The 18,366-nt window shown below is 44.7% G+C and overlaps 1 protein-coding gene across 4 annotated transcripts in view; it reads right to left on the bottom strand.

Annotated features, from left to right (window-relative positions):
* The window catches only part of LOC121275411 (nesprin-1-like), a 198,822-nt gene that overhangs the window by 128,669 nt on the left and 51,787 nt on the right, over positions 1-18,366 (bottom strand). For all 4 annotated transcript variants that reach the window (XM_041182983.1, XM_041182984.1, XM_041182985.1 and 1 more), the window contains 6 exons: positions 14,754-14,930; positions 12,594-12,749; positions 11,879-12,034; positions 10,591-10,761; positions 7,111-7,244; positions 2,199-2,403 (listed from right to left, as the gene is read on the bottom strand). In XM_041182983.1, the coding sequence (XP_041038917.1) occupies positions 2,199-2,403; positions 7,111-7,244; positions 10,591-10,761; positions 11,879-12,034; positions 12,594-12,749; positions 14,754-14,930 (999 nt within the window). The remainder of the gene's footprint in view (positions 1-2,198; positions 2,404-7,110; positions 7,245-10,590; positions 10,762-11,878; positions 12,035-12,593; positions 12,750-14,753; positions 14,931-18,366) is intronic.

The following is an 18,366-nucleotide window of genomic DNA, read 5'->3' as shown; positions in this document are numbered from 1 at the left end:
GTTTTGTTATATAATAGTCTCACAGAATCTAATTCAACCTGCATTTCCACTGCGGAGTCTGAGTTCAGGCCCGAGAGTACATGGAAATGCAGCATGAAGCTCAAGCCATTCAACCCAACTGGTCTATAGGCTTATGATCCACACAGGCCTCTTCCCACTCTCCATTTACCTCAACTAACTCTATCAGCATGTCCCCTTCTCCCTCATGTGCCTGTCTGGCTTCCCCTTAAACACGTCTGTGCTGATTGCCTCCACCGCACACTGTGGCAGCGACTTCCACAGCGATATACTTGTCAGGCAGCCTAATGATTGGCGCAGGGGAAACACGAAAGATGGTGTGAGATGTAACATCTGTCCACGAGGACTGGTTTTGGATGCTCCTCTAACAGATAAGAAATGGAATAGTCCTGGAGTTTCTGCATTTTAGTTTCTGCATGTGGTGGTAGAAAAGTTTATGGGCAGAATCTTTGCCTCATTGGGCGGGCCTGACCCGAACGGGAGAAAAATAGTTTGTGATGATGTCGGGCAAGCGTCCCCAATGTCATCGCATACTCGCGCGTGAATAGGCAGCACGCTTGCCGACAATTAGGAGGGCTGATAAGCCCATTAATAAATTAATTAAATTCAACTTTTCCCTGCCTGTTGGTGGGTGGGCGAATAGGCCAAGCAGCCTCATCTGCAGGCGGGGTGAGGTTTCAAAGAGTGATTTAAAAAAAATATAAAAACTTTTAAAACTCACTTTTAACATGTCCTTGCTCACGTGACAGAGTCACATCAGCGGGTACATGTTTTCTTTAATTTTAGCATCCTTATTGGTAAAGTTAAAAATCTTCAGCTACCTGAGGCAGCTCTGTGCTTTCAGGGAGCTATCACTGAGCTCACCCGCTGACTTCCGCCCTTGCCCCCGACCGAGGCAGCGCTGAGCGTTTCAGCGCACGATTCACTCTAGCTGGCCAATTAATGGCCAGCCAGTGTGAAATCGTGGTCAGGGCCCAATCGCAGGCGCTAGACCACGGAGCAGCCACTCCTGGGCCCGTCCACTGTGACCGCTCAATGAGGGGGGAAATCCTCTGCTATATTTCTGATTGCTTACGCTAGGTAGATGAGGGGATCTATCTTCAGAAAGGTAATTGAGCAAGAATTCTACTCCAGAAATTGTGTGTTTTCTTTTTTATTCTTTCATGGCATCATTAGCAAAGCCAGCATTTGTTACGCATCCCTAATTGACCTTAAACTCAGTGGATTGCTAGGCCATATCAGAGTCAACCACATTGCCAACCGGGTAAGGATGGCAGGTTTCCTTCCCTAAAGGATATTAATAAACTAGATAGGTTTTTTTTTTACGACACTTAGTGAAAGCTTCATGGTCACCATTACTGAGATTACTTTACAATTCCAGATTTTAGTTAATTGAATTTAAATTCCATGAGCTGCCATGGTGGGATTTGAATCCATGTCCCCAGAGCATTAGCCTGGGCCTTTAGATTACTAGGCCAGTGGCATAACCGCTAATGCCACCATCTCCCCTTTATAATGTCCTGCAATGATTTCAATAAAGGAAAATAAATTTGCAGTCACTGTTGAGATACCTTGCCATACCCTGCAGGTGTTAAAACTTCAACTCAGAAGAGTGCAATTATACCAGCAGCTTTACTTGGCAGAAAGCAGTTTTCGATGGATAAGCCCATTGGCGAAAGAACCAGAAGCAACATGTGGATTTTTTTTTAAAAATGCAATGAGTAGTAAAGATTTGGAATGGGATCCCTGATAGGGCAATGGATACAAATTTGATGGTAGCTTTCAAAAGATAACTGGATGAGCACTTGGAAGGAGGAAAAAATTACAGGGATTACGGGGAATGATTAGACAAGTGGGACTAACTGGGTTGCACTTCAAAAGAGCCAGCACAAACCTGGTGGGCCAAATGGCCTTCGTCTGTGCTGTTCCATTCTAATATCTCTATAGGCATGAAAAGAAACTGGGAATTACCTTTTACAAATTCTCATACTTCAACACACTTCAACTCTGCTCCCCAGTCCCTATCCCCGCCCCTCAATAAATAGATGCCATGAAATCCCTGTGCGATGGTTCACTGGGCACCTATGGTACTAAGTCACTGCGGTTTTATCTTTTTAAAGGGTTAAAAGCAAATTCAGGTTCCGGCTTTACTTTCGTGCTGTCGTGTCTATCATACTCACGTCACAGTCCTGAATCCATTTTGTAACCTCCTCCTCAGCGATATCCCTGTTTGCGGCTTTCTTCATCAGCTCATTGCTTTTCTCCTCCTGCTGTTGCACTATGACTGAACACTGGCCCGAGTAATCTTTGTACTTCTGCCAGAGTTGGAGCAGGACCTTGCTTGAGTGCAGCTGCTCCACAATGTCTTGAAGCAAATTATTCCAGCTGAGGCCGTGAAAACGAAATTAGGTCATTTAAGAGGCACGGGTAAATCATTTAATTTTGGATCAACAAACAGCAACAGAACGTAAACTTTGGGGTTGGATGGTACCACGTACCGCCAAATCCATGAATTTCCCCTGACCCAAAATTGAGTCAAGTGGCTCGGGCTGCTCCTTCTCTCACCCCAGTTCACCTAACCCAGACCCGACCCCAAATTCTGTCGCATCCTCCCCTAACCTCCCTCAGGCTCCTCGCCTCCTTGAGCTGTACCATCTGCCCCTTCAACTCAACGCTCACCAAAATCATCTGCTCCTTTTCCTCAACTATTTCCTCCTTCGCCTCCACCACCATTCAAGATCATCTTTATCACCGAAACCCCTCATAGCATCCTTCAGCCCCCTCCATTCTCACCAATAGCCTGCATTGTTACAGCATCTCTAATGTAGCAAAGCATCCCAGGGTCGATATAAATGTTGGCTCTTCATCAACGAGGCCATTCCCAAACCTCCAGTCAACTCCGAGGCTCTAAATGGGTCATTGCCACTCAATCCCTTTGCCACCTCCCCACCTCTCATACAATGTGCTGAATTTTCATCCTCGAGATTGATAATGGAATCGGGGAAAGTTCCCAGCTTGGTCTGCCTCTGAAGAAAGTGCTCAAAAGGACGGGATTTTCATCGTGGGGGCGCGGGTGCAGGCTGGAGTCGGACCAGCCAACCCAGGAAGACGTTCGGGGGCAGCCACCAGGTGTCAAGACAGGCTGTTTAAAAGGCCCACCCTCAGTGCTGTGGGACTTTGTCCCAGTTATAATAAAAACAGGCAGCCCTCCCTCAACCCTCGCACACTCCCCATGCCCATCCATGCAAGCTCATGCCCACCATTCACCCCCTATGGCCCCTCATGCCCCCCCATGCCAAGCAATGGCACTTCCATGTACATTCACTCACTTTACACCATATAGAACCAATAAACCCTATAGTGACAGCAGGATGTGTTAAAAAAAGCTTTTTAAAAGTCATTCATTGATAACTTTCCACTTCCTTAAAACAAAATCCTTTTTATTACAGGCCAACAAGAATGTCAATCATCCAGACCCTTTCGTGTATCAATAGTTGAAACTGCAAGCACCTCAAATTCCTTTACATTGTATAAATAAACAGTGTGCAACTGGCAGCATAGATCAGAGAGACAGAGCTGTCAATCAAGCGATGTTTCCTTGGGGTTCAGGTCTTTTCGTACTCTATGGATGTCTGGGCTTTCAGCCAAAACTACATTATAAGCATGGCACACTGAGGCACTGAAGCAAGAGACCCTAGCCCATATCTTTATCCATATCATCAATGACCTCCACAAATGGCACCCAAGTCCTCCTTGGTCTGGTGAGGTTCCGTCTTTTGGGTGAGATGTTCAATTGAGGCCTCCATCTGTCCTTTCCTGTGGGTGCTAAAGATCCCCTGGCACTATTCAAAAAAATAGCAGGAAAGTTCTCCCTTGTGCTGTCCTGGTCGTTATTTATGCATATAATATGATTGCTGCATATAATAGTGATTCGACTTCAATTATACTTTATTGACTGCAAAGCGCTTTGAGACATCCTATGTCTGTGAAATGTGTTATATACAAGCAAGTCTTTCTTTTCTCTCACATTCACTTTGCAATGCCATCTCCAGCTCCTGCCTCCATGAAGTTTACTAGTTGCTATACAATTGCAGCTCCTTGTTGTTGGGAGCACTAACCCTGAGGAAAAAGGACATCAAGATAAAATGTCCCATTTTACCGATGTATAAGAGACAATAAAAAGAACGGATGCACCCAAGTGATTAAAAGATTGGAATCTCATCTTTGGGGATCTCTGACATTTTGAACTTCTCAGCAGTGATCATTCATAACCAAGCTCAGCAAAAGCTTCAAGGGGCACTGGGAACTGAGTGCGCTACTCAAGTGACCCATGAGATCACAGCCTTGAAGCTGATCCCAGTCATTCATGCTGTTAGACATTTAAGAATCTCTGGAGAGCATGAGCTGGTATTGGGGACAGCTGGTGACAATCCGCCTCATGCATAGGTGGTAGAATAATGGAGAACATAAAAGTGTTATTTTTATTTGTTCTCTGGATGTGGATGACAATGGTGAGGCTGCATTTATTACCCATTCCCAGTTGCCCTGAGGGTATTAAGATTCAACTAGGTAATATGTGTTGTGTTATTATAATGATATAATACGTTGGGCTTATTTACCGTACAAGACACAAATCACTCATAGGGGATTGGGTAAGCACACTGTGGGTTCATTAATGAAGACTAAGCACATGAGAACAGTTGTATGCGAGAATAAAGCTTGAAGGCATCAGAGCTGTGTCTGTGTGCTCTGCTCAAAGCAAAAGTGAAATTAAAACTGGATCACATGACACACTTCCCTTCTAGTGATGTCATGTTGATATCCCTTAAAGTTTCCCTTCATTGAGGGGCATCAGTGAAGCAATTGGGCATTTACGACAACTCAGCCATTTCTCAGGCTAACTTCCTGCAGCCCGCTCACAAATGACAAAATTTGTTGAATCCAGCTTTTCATGATGAGAGTTGAACTCATGACCTCCGTGTTGTGTATCCAGACCCAGAACCACTAGGGCTAGAATCAACATGTTTCATTAAAATAGAGGGGAACATCTCTGAAAAGACCCTCACATGAATAGGAAATTGTGGAAACCACACCCAGAGCGGTCAAGGACCAGTGAGATCATTGCACAACATGCCAAGGGATTGTTCCAAACAGGAAATTCTGTATTTATAGATTATAGTAATTTAATAAAGCAACTGCCATTGTACTGAGGTACAGCAACTAGAAATTGCTACTACAGGACCAACACTCCAATGAAAGGTGCATGTGCACACCGCTTTCTGGAATGTACTGTGCATTGAAATAAACAGGCTGTTCACAACAACAAGCCAGAGTGAGGGTTAAACATCAAACGGCACCTGTAAAAATGTTAGTGATTAAAGAGAGAGCAGGAGAGGCGGCAGTTGCGATTAGAGGAGCAACAAGCATGGGAGAGAAGGAATCCGTGATTGGAGGAACAACGAGTGCGGGAGAGAAGGAATCTGTGATTGGAGGAACAACGAGTGCAGGAGAGAAGGAATCTGTGATTGGAGGAACAACAAGCGCGGGAGAGAAGGAATCTGTGATTGGAGGAACAACGAGCGCAGGAGAGAAGGAATCTGTGATTGGAGGAACAACGAGCGCGGGAGAGAGGGAATCTGTGATTGGAGGAACAACGAGTGCGGGAGAGAGGGAATCTGTGATTGGAGGAACAGCAAGTGTGGCAGAGAGGGGATCTGTGATTGGAGGAGCAGCGAGTGCAAGACAGAGGGAATCTGTGATTGGAGGAGCAGCGAGTGCGGGAGAGAGGGAATCTGTGATTGGAGAAACAGCAAGTGCGGTAGAGAGGGGATCTGTGATTGGAGGAGCAGCGAGTGCAAGGCAGAGGGAATCTGTGATTGGAGGAGCAGCGAATGTGGGAGAGAGGGAATCTGTGATTGGAGGAGCAGCAAGTACGGCAGAGAGGGAATCTGTGATTGGAGGAGCAGCAAGTACGGCAGAGAGGGAATCTGTGATTGGAGGAGCAGCAAGTATGGCAGAGAGGGAATCTGTGATTGGAGGAGCAGCGAATGTGGGAGAGAGGGAATCTGTGATTGGAAGAACAACAAGTGCAGGAGAGAGGGAATCTATGATTGGAGGAGCAGCGAGTGCAAGACCGAGGGAATCTGTGATTGGAGTAGCAGTGAGTATGGCAGAGAGGGAATCTGTGATTGAAGGAGCACCGAGTACAGCAGAGAGGGAATCTGTGATTGGAGGAGCAGAGAGTGCGGGAGAGAGGGAATCCGTGATTGGAGGAGCAGTAAGTGCGGGAGAGAGGGAATCTGTGATTGGAGGAGCTGCAAATGCGGGAGGGAAGGAATATGTGATTGGAGGAGCAGCAAGTACGGCAGAGAGGGAATCTGTGATTGGAGGAGCAGCGAGTGCAAGACAGAGGGAATCTGTGTTTGGAAGAGCAGCGAGTGCAAGACAGAGGGAATCTGTGATTGGAGGAGCAGCAAATGCGGGCAGGAAGGAATCTGTGATTGGAGGAGCAGCAATTGCGCAAGAGTGGGAATCTGTGATTGGAGGAGCAGAGAGTGCGCAAGAGTGGTAATCTGTGATTGGAAGAACAGCAAGCACAGGAGAGAGAGAATCTACAATTGGAGGAATAATGGGCACAGGAAAGATGGAATCTGTGAATGGAGAAGCAGCGAGTGCAGCAGAAAGGGAATGTGTGATTGGAGGAGCAGCGAGCGTGGGAGAGAGGGAATGTGTGATTAGAGGAGCAGCGAGTGGAGGCCAATCTTTCTATTGGGCAGAGGATTTATGAGATGGAATCATCGATCAGAAGCAGTGGTGGAAGTAGAATTTAAAATAGATTATTTGAAAAAAAATATTAAGAGGGTATGCAGGGTTAAGAGAGTTGAGTGGGCCTAATGGTATGGCTCTGTCAAAGAGCCAGCACAGGCACGATGGCCTGAATGGGCTCCTCCTATGCTGTAAAACCCGATGACATATCATGATGTAAAAGGCTAACTGGCTCATTATGAGTCATACTGCGGCTTTTATCCATGAGCTTGTTGCAAAGCTGCATTATTGTTAAACAACGGGAGCCGTGCTCCCCAGAATCCTTACCCCGTATTAACTTCATTCAGATTAGTCGTCAGCAAGCTGTTAACTGGCGGGTGACACTCCTTTAGCAGCTGGTTGGATACAGAATCAAACTTCCGCAGGCTGCACTCTGATCTCTCCAGCTCCTCTTGCAAGTGCTGTCAATAAAGTTGGAGTAAATGCTGATGAAGTTACGACAGGTAACATTTACATTAGAGGAAAATAGGTCACATTTTTAATTTTGATTGGCAGAAACTGACTTTGGCCTTCAGCTAGCTCAACTGAGGCAATGAAAGCAACTATCTTGTGCTTAAAACCAAATGAGTCCTTTAGCTAACACTGTGTCTCCTGCCAATGCAAGATGGCAGCAATCTGTGCATGCACACTGGTCCATGCATGTGCGGAAATTCAATGATCTCACTCAACTGCGCCTAGACTGCTTCACATGCATTGATGATGTACAAACATTCTGAGGTCATTATGTTCTAGCACGGTGACATCACGCACATGCATGACTAAGATCCGACCCTGCATACGAGCATGGTGACATCGGAAGGGTCGCGCATGCGTGAATTTCAAAATTTAGCGGTCCTTTAGCTGTCGAGAAAGTGGGACTGAAAACTGAGACTTTTTTTTAACTGAAAACAGAGACTTGACCCCCCTCTTCCCCCTCCTCCCCCTCCTCCTCACGCTCCTCCCCTTTCATAGAAACATAGAAAATAGGAGCAGGAGGCCATTCGGCCCTTCAAGCCTGCTCCGCCATTCATTATGATCATCCAACTCAATAGCCTGCTCCCGCTTTTTCCCCTTACTCTTTGATCCCTTTAGCCCCAAGAGCTATATCTAACTCCTTTTTGAAAACATACAATGTTTTGTTCTCAATTACTTTCTGTGGTAACGAATTCCACAGGCTCACCACTCTCTGGGTGAAGAAATTTCTCCTCATCTCAGTCCTAAATACTCTACCCCATATCCTCAGACTGTGATCCCTGGTTCCGGACTCCCCCACCATTGGGAACATCCTTCCTGCATCTACTCTGTCTAGTCCTGTTCTATAGCAAGAACATCCTTCCTCAGATAAGGAGGCCAAAACTGCACACAATATTCCAGGTGTGGTCACACCAAGGCCCTGTACAATTGCAGCAAGACATCCCTGTTTCTGTACTCGAATCCTCTGGCTATGAAGGGCAACATACCATTTGCCTTCTTTACCGCCTGCTGCACCTGCATGCTTACCTTCAGCGACTGGTGTATAAGAACACCCAGGTCTCGTTGCACATTCCCCTCTCTCAATTTTCAAAAGACGCAGTGTAAATGCAAAGTCCAAAAAGTGTAATTCATTGGAGAACATATATCGTAAGACAACCTGGGGAGATGTCCACCCCAGACAACTTCCACCTACGTTCTCATTTCTACAAATTGGAACTGTTATGCTCCCTATCACTATGCGCACTGGAATCCTGGGGGGGAGAACCCCATCATCAATATGGCTGACCTAGCCCTCTATGAAACTCTTTTCCCCCCACTTCCCTGGACACTCTTCCCCGCACCCCTCCAACTCGCCACCACCCCCCCCTCCTCCCCGCCCCTTCCCCAGACACTCTTCCACCCCCCTCCCCCTTCCTGGGACACTCTTCCACCACCCCCCCGGCCCCCCATCCCGGGACACTGTTTTCCCCCCACTTGCCTGGACACTCATTCCCCCCATCCTTCCCCAGACACTTTCCCCACCCTTCCCCAGTAAGCCTGCATCCCTTGTCCAGTCTTCACTCTACCCTTCCTTCTCCCTTACCCCCTCCCATGTCCAGCTTTGGTGCAGTGTTTGCTACTGGCACTCGATATGAATGAAGTTATGCAATATCCCTGTGAAGGAGAATGCAACATTACGGACCTCAAAGTCAAGGATGAAGTGAAGCTAGCCAGGTGCACGCCTCTTATATACAATCAGGAAACAGACCATTCTAATTATCCGCTGGCGGGGCACTTATTTGGACGGGGAATGTAATTCTGGTGAGTTGGCCTGTTAATGAGCATTCATGAGATGCAAATAAATGCAAATATGGTTCCAGACATGGATCAGCAGGAAACTTGACCTGCCTTTAAGCCGCCAAAGTTGGGAGAACAAAAATCCAAACTACTTTCCCACTGGTGGGAAGCTAACTTTTTCCATCATGCCAAATTTTGTGCCCTCGTCACCACGATTCCTGCCGTTGGAATCCACCCTCAGTCTTTGCCCAGTGAACAACATTGCCAAGCTGTGCTAGAGGGCAGAACACGAGAGAGTGCGCATAAATGACAGACTTAAAGCTTCAACTCTCTTTTCCTCAGTGACAGTGACAATCACATGCATCAAATCACTCAGCAAGATTCTGCAGTGTCTGTTTTTTATTCAGTGTGTGTGTGTGTGTGTGTGTGTGTGAGTGTGGGGTGTGTGTGCGCACATGTGTGTTTGGTGTGTGTTTGGTGTGCGGTATGTGCATGTTTGGTGCGTGTTTGGTGCGTGTGTGTGTGTTTGGTGTGTGTGCGTTTGGTGTGTGTGTGCGTTTGGTGTGTCTGTGCGTGCATGATGTGTGCACGTGTGTGTGCGCGTGTGAGATTTCACTCTCCCCTCCGAAGGGTGTTACTGTCTGCTGTACCATTAGGAATCAGAATTGTGCCCAATATCATATTTAAACAGTCCCTGCTTTTTTTGTAAATGTTTGTTTGAGGTACAAAGAACTTGGAAATTGGGAGGAGAATTGCGTGAGATGCTCCTGGCCATTTGGAGTGTGGAGTAAGAGAGAATTTCAGGCCAAAAGGGGAAAGACGGGAAGTTAGCAGCCAAGTAGTAAGTAAAATAAAAATATGTTTAATTGTATAACTAATGTTAATACAGAAATAATACTTGTGTTGTATTGTAGGGGGTCCCTGCATCTTTTACAAGATGGGAAGGAGGCCTCAGAAGCAAAAAAAGCTGACAGCGCCTGCTTTATACTACTAGGGGGACTTAAGGGGGATGTTAGATTTCTAATCACAGAGAGTGGGATTTTCTGCATCCGTCTGCCACTGGGATCTTCCGGTCCCGCCGCAGGTCAATGGGCTTCTGGCTGAGGCAGGTCCCACCCGCAACAGGGCCAGAAAATTCCGGCCAAAGTGCTATTCTGACAGGTTCAATGGCGAATAGAATAGATACATTTAAAGGGAAGCTAGATAATATGAGGGAGAAAGGGGTAGAAGAATATGGGATAAGTAAGGCACACGAGGTTTCATGTGGATCATAAAAACATTGTCATAGACCTGGCCTGTTTCTGTGATGTGAATTCTATACAATTCTAATCTAGAGCATCGTTGCTGATTTCCTGGAAACATCCGTACAGATGTTGTTCGCTAACATTTAAGTTGCAAAGGATACTAGATCATCAGTATATAAGGGAGTGTAGTCTGATTCAACTGAGGTGGTGTTCATTAACTTTCACTCCCGCTGACCGGACAAGTGCACAAAGAGTATTAAGGTGAAGCTCTTGCCTGTAGGTTGTCCACTTGGATTTTTACAGCTTCCAGAGAGCCAGTCAGCAAACGGAAACGTGAAAGGGAGTATCTGGCATCCATCAAGTGGCCATTAATTTCTTCAGAGGCTTCCTTGTAAATATTCCACTGGTCCAGCACCGACTGCAGAGTAATCTTTAGTTGGACAACCTGGAACATAGCAAGATTGAGCACCAATTATTCTGATTAGGAAAGACAACATGCGTGGAACTCTCAGATGAAGTCAAAGAAAACGTATTCGGGACTATCTAGGCTAAAAGGAGTTGATTAACGGTATCTTTTTCCTGCCTCATAATAAAAGTATTGTGACAATAAATGCCTGCACTAGCAGCCACTGAAGGGGAAGTCCTTCCTATTCTCTGACTCACTCTTACCTTTCTCTGGCATCATCCATCTCAACTGAGCTTCATCTCAACCACTGGGCCTCCAAAAATGAATTTGCTCGCTTCCTGCTCTCCTTTTGCACCCCGACACGGGGCTAAGGGGAAAGGGGAGTGAGTCTGACTGGATAGGTCTCACAAAGAGCCAGCACAGACATGAAAGGCCAAATGGCCTCCTTCTGTGCTGTGAGATTCTATGAAAAGGGTGTTTAAACATGCTGGCAGTTGCTGGCATGGTTTTGGTGCAAGAAATCCTACCCTGAATACACTTTATTTTAAGCAAACAACACAAATTTTCATGGGATATTTATAGCAGGGATAAGGCCGCATTTATTGTCCAACTCTGGTTCCTGTGAGCTCATTAGGAGTTAACTGCATTGTGCAGGGCTGGAGTCACATGTAAGGCCAGACCAGGTGAGGGTGTGACAGATTCCTTTCCCTGAAGGGCATTAACCAACTTGTTGGGCTTTTACAACAAGCCAACAGCTTCCAAGGTCTCTTGCCAGGCCACAAATAACCAGATTTCTTGAACTAGTGGGATTAGAATGACAACATCTGGGCTCCTGATCCAGTGTCAGAACCACTAGGCCAACGTGCCCTAAGCATTGAGGACCATCCAATTCTATGTGATGGAGCGAGTGAGCTCGGCTTGATTGGGCACATGAGGTCTAAGGGCACTGCACTGTTATTATCCGCACATTCACCAAAAGATAGCTGATGGGTGATTCGTTTCCTTCTCTTCAAAGTAAGAGCCAGGGATTCAGGCAAAGTAACTACAGCACTTCTTTGAGCCAATCATAACACAGCAAAGGCGAATGCAAACACAGTCTACTGCCATTTCTCTATAATGCAACACAGCCCATCCTGCATCATTCACGCATGATTACCAAGCGGTCCAGATGAGCCCAGGAGTGATTGAGTTCTCGGAGTGTCTCCCTAACATCGCTGGACGCCTCCTCTTTCTTGTTCTGGATCAGGAGCAGTCCACTTTGTTCAACCTTCTCTACTTCCTTTTCTTTCACTTGGATCAGACTTTCCAGTTCCTAAGGAATAAAATTACATGGAATTTACAACACCAGGAAAAAAGGCCGATGGTTATGCTCCGCACAAGCCTCTCCCACTTTACTCACTTCATCCTGTCCCATCAATGTATCCTTCTATTCCTTTCTTCCTCACTTGCTTTCCCAATTTCCTGTTCTATGTCTATCCACGTGCCTCAACCGCTCCATGTGATGGAAAATTCCACATTCTCATTCGTCTTTGAGGAAAACATTTTCTCCTTATTGGATTTATTTGTGGCTGTCTTGTATTCATTGCCCCTGATTTTGGACTCCTCAAAAGAGGCAACCTCTTCTCTACATCGACCTTATCGATGTCCTTCATAATCCTAACCTCCTCTCACCCTTCCATTTTCTAGAGACAGGAGCCCTGAGATTTTCCTGAGAGTTGAGTAGGTATGAATGCAGCTCCCATTACGCAAGAAGACTTAGCATGACTCCCATCAATTTGGGAGCTGGGACAGTGACCTCTTGATGAGAGGGTATGGGCCGGCGTGACGCCAAAGAATTGAGGAAGTAATGAGGTTTGCATTTGATTCTGTACCTGGCAATCCTTCAGTGCAGTATGGACAGAGGCAAGGTCGCTGATAGAGTGCCACTTCTTCATTTTGTCTTCCTGAGTTTCGAACCAAGTTTTCAAGCACTCAACACTATTCTCATACTCCGTCCATGATTCCAGTGAGCCTTCTAATGACCTTATCTGTCAATATAAATTCAATTTATTACAAGTCAGTCATTAAACCACAGCTGATGAGAAATTAGTGACCTCTATCTTGGTGGACAGGTTTAACTACAGTGCCTTTGAAACGACAGCGGATCTTGTTTAGCATTCACACAGAGACAACAGAAATCAACCTCTTGTCTGGGAACAAGGGACAATCACCCAGCTGCACTTTGACAACAGGTCAGGATTATGGGTCATGCCACACATTTCACACTGTGTAAAACCCACTGGGACTCTCAGGGGCTGCGATAGGCCATTTCTTGTTCACGAGACATCAACAGATTATCCTACTGGGTTTTAGTCAGCTGTGTAAGAGATAGGTACTTTGGAATATAGGAACAGAAGTAGGTCATTCATCCACTTAGGCCTGCTCGACCATTCAATTCAGATAGCTGATCTGTACCCCAACACCATCTATCCACTTTGGTTTCATAGCCCTTAATATCCTTCCTAACATAACTCTGTCAATCTCCCTTTTTGAATTTTCCATTGACCCAGCTTCAACACATTTTTGTGGGAGAGAGAATCCCAGGTTCCCCTTTGTTGACCTTGCCCCTGACGGCCTAGCTCGGCTTTTAAGATAATGTCCCTTTGTCTGAATACCTCCAGAGGAGGAAATAGTTTCTCTCTATCTGTCTCGTCAACTCCTTCAATCATTTTAACCACCTCAATCAGGTCATCCCTTAATTTTCTCTGCTCAAAGGAACACAAAGCCTACAGCCCAATTTTAACTTGATGTAAGTGACTGGGTTTTTAGTGAGTTAAAATCTTACCCCTATCCTCTGCAACCTGTCCTCAATTTAAGCCTGGTATCATTCTGGTGAATTTGCGTTACACCCCATCCAAGACAAATATATCCTTCTTGAGATGCAGTGCCCAGAACTGAAATATTTTTTATTTATTCATTCACATGATGTGGGCATCACTGGCTAGGCCAGCATTTATTACCCATCCCTAACTGCCCTTGAGAAGGTGGTGGTGAACTGCCTTCTTGAACTGCTGCAGTCCTTGTGGCGTAAGTACACACGCAGTGTTGTTAGGGAGGGAGTTTCAGGATCTTGACCAGCAACAGTGAAGGAATATATATCCAAGTCAGGATCGTGTGTGGCTGGAGGGGAATTTGCAGGTGGTGATGTCCCTATGCATCTGCTGCCCTTGTCCTTCTAGGTGGTAGAGTTTGGGGGTTTGGAATGTGCTGTCGAAGGAGTCTTGGTGAGTTGCTGCGGTGCAAGTAATTGAATGTAGTAATTTAAATGTGGCCTAACCAGAGCTTTATATAATAATATATTCCACACCTTTATATTCCTAGGGGTAAAGGGCAATGTTCCACTGGCCTTTTTAATTATTTTTGAACCTGCCCAACTAGTTTTTCGTGATTCCTATACTTGGAACTCTCTGCTCCTTCACAATTCCTAGCTGCTCACCATTTAGGAAATAATCTAGTCCAACTTTCTTTGGCTGAAAGTGGATGATCACACTCAATGACCTTCACCAAAATGAACTCCATCCGCCACAGTTTTGTCGACTCATGCCATCCATCAGTGTTTCTTTGCAATTGTTTGCTCCCATCCACACTATTTATTGTGCCACCAAACTTGTCATCAGCAAACTCCACTGGCAGGAGTTTAATGCCACAAGCATTACATAGTGACAAAGGTGCCTCTTACGATGGCTGCACATGGCACTCCAGTTCAACAATTCTTGCTTGTTACTAATGTCATTAATCCAGGTATTGTTTCGCTCAACAATGAAGTCCAGCTGGTCCATAAAGCCCACCCCAACTCATGATGCCTGGAGCACCAGGACTGGACACATCCTGGCCTTTTTCACAGCCAGGTAATCTCCTGAGAGAGGCAAAATAAAAACAAATAGCAAGAAACTCAGGGCCACAAAGGGAGAAAAGTAATCTGGAAAATTCCTCTCCAAGTCTCTTGAGTAGATCGAAATCAGTCCAGGATAATGAGTGAATCTATCGGTTACCTTCTCAGTAATGAGCCCTTGCAGCAGTTGCCACCTCCTATTCATTATTCCAAGACGCTCGGCAAAATCTGTTTTGTCACTGCGCTTGCTCTCCACATCATGACTACTGATCTGTAACACTGATTGGTTCACAAAGTCCACCGTCAGCTGCTTACAGGTTAAATCAATCTTGAAAGCCTGCAAAATACAAATATATTATAATTAGAACCATGAATTAGTTCAACAGAGCTCAATGCACCTGGGATCTACAGATAACCAATTAGACAAATGCAAGGCTTAGGTTTGAAGTAATTGCAATTTACATTTTTGAACTGATTGTTGACAGCATCAATCTCTGTTCCACCCACCCAGTCTTCCTATTTTCCCGAGCCAGTGTGCCATCAGTAACAAATCAGCTCCCAAAATCGACATTTCTCAACTGATCGGTAACAAGGAAAAGGACACCCTGCTCAGAATCGACTCTCTTCCTCATGCATCTGCTCAGCTTCTCTGCCTTGTACCTGAGGTTATGAACTCAGTGCAAAATTTACCCTGTACACCCTTTACTGCTACACAGTAATGGACTGATGGCTCCAATAGGGTGCCCACCAAAGCAATGTCAAAGCTCTAACCCAACAACAACAACCACTTACATTAAATGTGTTTTGTAGATGCTGTGAAAGGGGTGAGGAAATCAGACATAATTGAAGGCATAGCACAGCATTTGAAATTGGAAGGAATACCCGAGAGACTGAGCTCTCCAAGGGACGAGTCATTGGGATGGGTTCAAATTCAGTTGCAAATGAAAAAAACCGAATTGGAGGAAAGAGAACAAGCATTTCAAAAGGAACAGGCAGAAAGGCAGGAGAGAGAGAAGGAAAACATGAAAGGGAATTGGAACTGAAGAAATTAGCAATGGAGGAAAGAGAAAAAGAGAGGGACAGAGAATTCCAGCATAAAAAGCTGGCAGTTAAAAAAGAGACACCAGAAGGTGAGGAAGGACTTAACAGAGCCCAGTGGGGAGATTTTTAAATTTGTACAAGCTCTTGCAAAGTTTGAAGAAAGAGATGTCGAAGCATTCTTTATCTCATTTGAGAAGATAGCTAAACAGATGAAATGGCCAAAAGAAATCTGGACATTGCTATTACAGCCTGGGTTGGTGGGTAGAGCTAATGAGTTATATACATCACTGTCAGAAGAAATATCTGGTGAATATGATGCAGTGAAGAAGGCTATTCTGAGTGCCTATGAGTTGGTTCCAGGGGCATACAGACAGAAATTTTGAAATGTGAGAAAACAGTCTGGATAGACTTATATTGAGTTTGAAAGAGTCAAACAAAGTAATTTTGACAGTGTATAAGGGCATTAAAATAGAGGGAACCTCTGAAGCCCTTAGAGAAGTAATTCTTTTGGAAGAATTTAAAGATTCACTTTCTTCAGTAGTAAGAACCGATGTGGAGGAATAAAGGGTTAAAACTGCTAGGCAGGCAGCAGAGATAGCAGATGATTATGAGCTGGTCCATAAATCAAAACCTTTTTATCTACACCCTTTTAAATCTGAGAGGGATAGTAAATGGGAAAATGAGAGGAAGGTAGGTAGTCAAGGAAGAGAAGGAACAGCTGGAGATTCTAAGGAGATTTCACCTCAAACTAGGAAGAAAGGTGCTGAGTGGAAGGAATGTAAGAAAGCTTAAATGCTTTCTTTGTAATAAGATTGGCCATGTGAAGTCAATGTGCTGGGGGTTACGTGGGAAACCTTGTGGAGTAGGAGGAACTACAAAAGGTGCTGTAAAGTCAGTGGCTTTAGAACAAGACAAACTAGTAGGATTGTAGAAAAGCAAGCACAAGTATTAACCAAAGGTGTAAAAATGGGTTCACAGCCTATTCAAAGGAATGTCAAAAGGCAGATTGCAGACATGTTTAAAGATTTCATCTGTGAGGGAAAAGTCTTTTCATGTGTACAAGGTGGAGTTGGCAAAGATATACAGATTTTAAAGGATACAGGAGCCAGTCAGTCCTTAATGATATGGGATAGTGATATTTGTTGTCCAGAGGGAATTTTGCAGGAGAAGATATTAAAGTAAGGGGAATTCATGGAGAAACTAAAAAAATTCCATTGTGCAAGGTGAATTTGAAATGTAGCTTGAAAATAGATGAAGTGATTGTAGGAGTAGTGGAGAAATTGCCAATTTCTGGGGTTCAATTCATCTTAGGAAATTATGCAGCTGGTTCACATATGTTGGTGATGCCTACTATAGTTGAACAGCCTGTGGAAAGGCAATCAGTATTGCAGGAAGAATATCCTGGTTTGTTTCCAGACTGTGTGGTAACACAATCACAGATGCATAAGTTGAGACAGGAAGAGGGGTCTAGAAGACAGGGCAAAGAGACTGAAGTGCAATTAGCTGATACTGTCTTTGATAAGATTGTTCGGGAACAGAGAATGGAGGAGAAGAAGTTAGTGAGTAAGAATTCAGAAACCACATTCTTGGACTATGTATCAAAGTTCAGGGAAAGATTAAACACAGTATTTGAATTAGCTAAAGAACATTTAAAAATATCACAGCTGATAATGAAGACAGAAGCAGTTAGGGGGGCAAAGACTCAGGGAAAAAATGTTAGTTTTCTTGACAGTATCAGGCAAACCATTAAAAGCCAGGTTTAGTGGGCCTTACCAAATTGAAAAGAAATTAAGTGAAGTGAGTTATTTGGTAAGCACTCCAGATAGAAGAAAAATCCAGATGGTATGTCATATAAATATGCTCAAAAAATACTTCAATAGGGAGGACAGTCAAAAAGAAGTATTAGTAGCGATGTATCAAGAAAAGGAAGATTCTGAAATTGACTTTCCTTGAATTCAATTGGACTATGAGGAAGTGCTTAAGAATTTGAATGAGATACTGAGTTACCTTCCAGATAAGAATCGAAGTGACTTGAGAGAGTTATTGCGGTCACATAGAACTAAGTGCAGGGATAAATTGGGAAAAACAAAGGTGGCTGTACATGATGTAAATGTGGGGAATTCTGTTCCAATCAAGCAACATCTTTATAGATTGAATCCAGTAAAATTATCTCAAGTGCAGAACGAAATTGAATTTATGCTCAGGAATGACATTATTGAGTTGGCTTGCAGCAATTGAAGTTCACCTACTGTGATGGTACTGAAGCCAAATGGAACACAAAGACTGCACTGTGCAGGGGCAGTGTCTAAATAAATGTGGCGCCCAGGTTATTGATGGCCTGAGGTGACGGCAGGGCAGGCAGCGATCCGGAATGTTTCCCGTGAATGCATTATTAATGAGGTGCGATGCACCGGACATGGGACGATACAGCTTGAAAACCCACCATCGCAGCCGGCCGGTAAAATGACTTTTTTCTCGCCTGCTACCACACTGAGTGCAAATCTGGGACAATTCCACCCTCAGAAGCAATTCATTGTTTACAAAGCACTTTGGGATGTTCTGAGAATCTGATAAGGTGCTATATAAATACAGGTTCATCTTTACCTTCTACTTTTTAGAATCATGCAAACTGGAGGAGGCCATTCAGCTCTTTCAGTCTGTTCCACCATTCAATTAGATCATGGCTGATTTGTATCTTAACACCATCTACCTGCCTTGCTTCTGTAACCCTG

The sequence above is a fragment of the Carcharodon carcharias genome, chromosome 2, assembly GCF_017639515.1.
Source record: "Carcharodon carcharias isolate sCarCar2 chromosome 2, sCarCar2.pri, whole genome shotgun sequence".
Classification (NCBI taxonomy): domain Eukaryota; kingdom Metazoa; phylum Chordata; class Chondrichthyes; order Lamniformes; family Lamnidae; genus Carcharodon; species Carcharodon carcharias.
The sequence above is the reverse complement of the archived record's forward strand: the minus strand, read 5'-3'. Positions and strand labels throughout refer to the sequence as shown.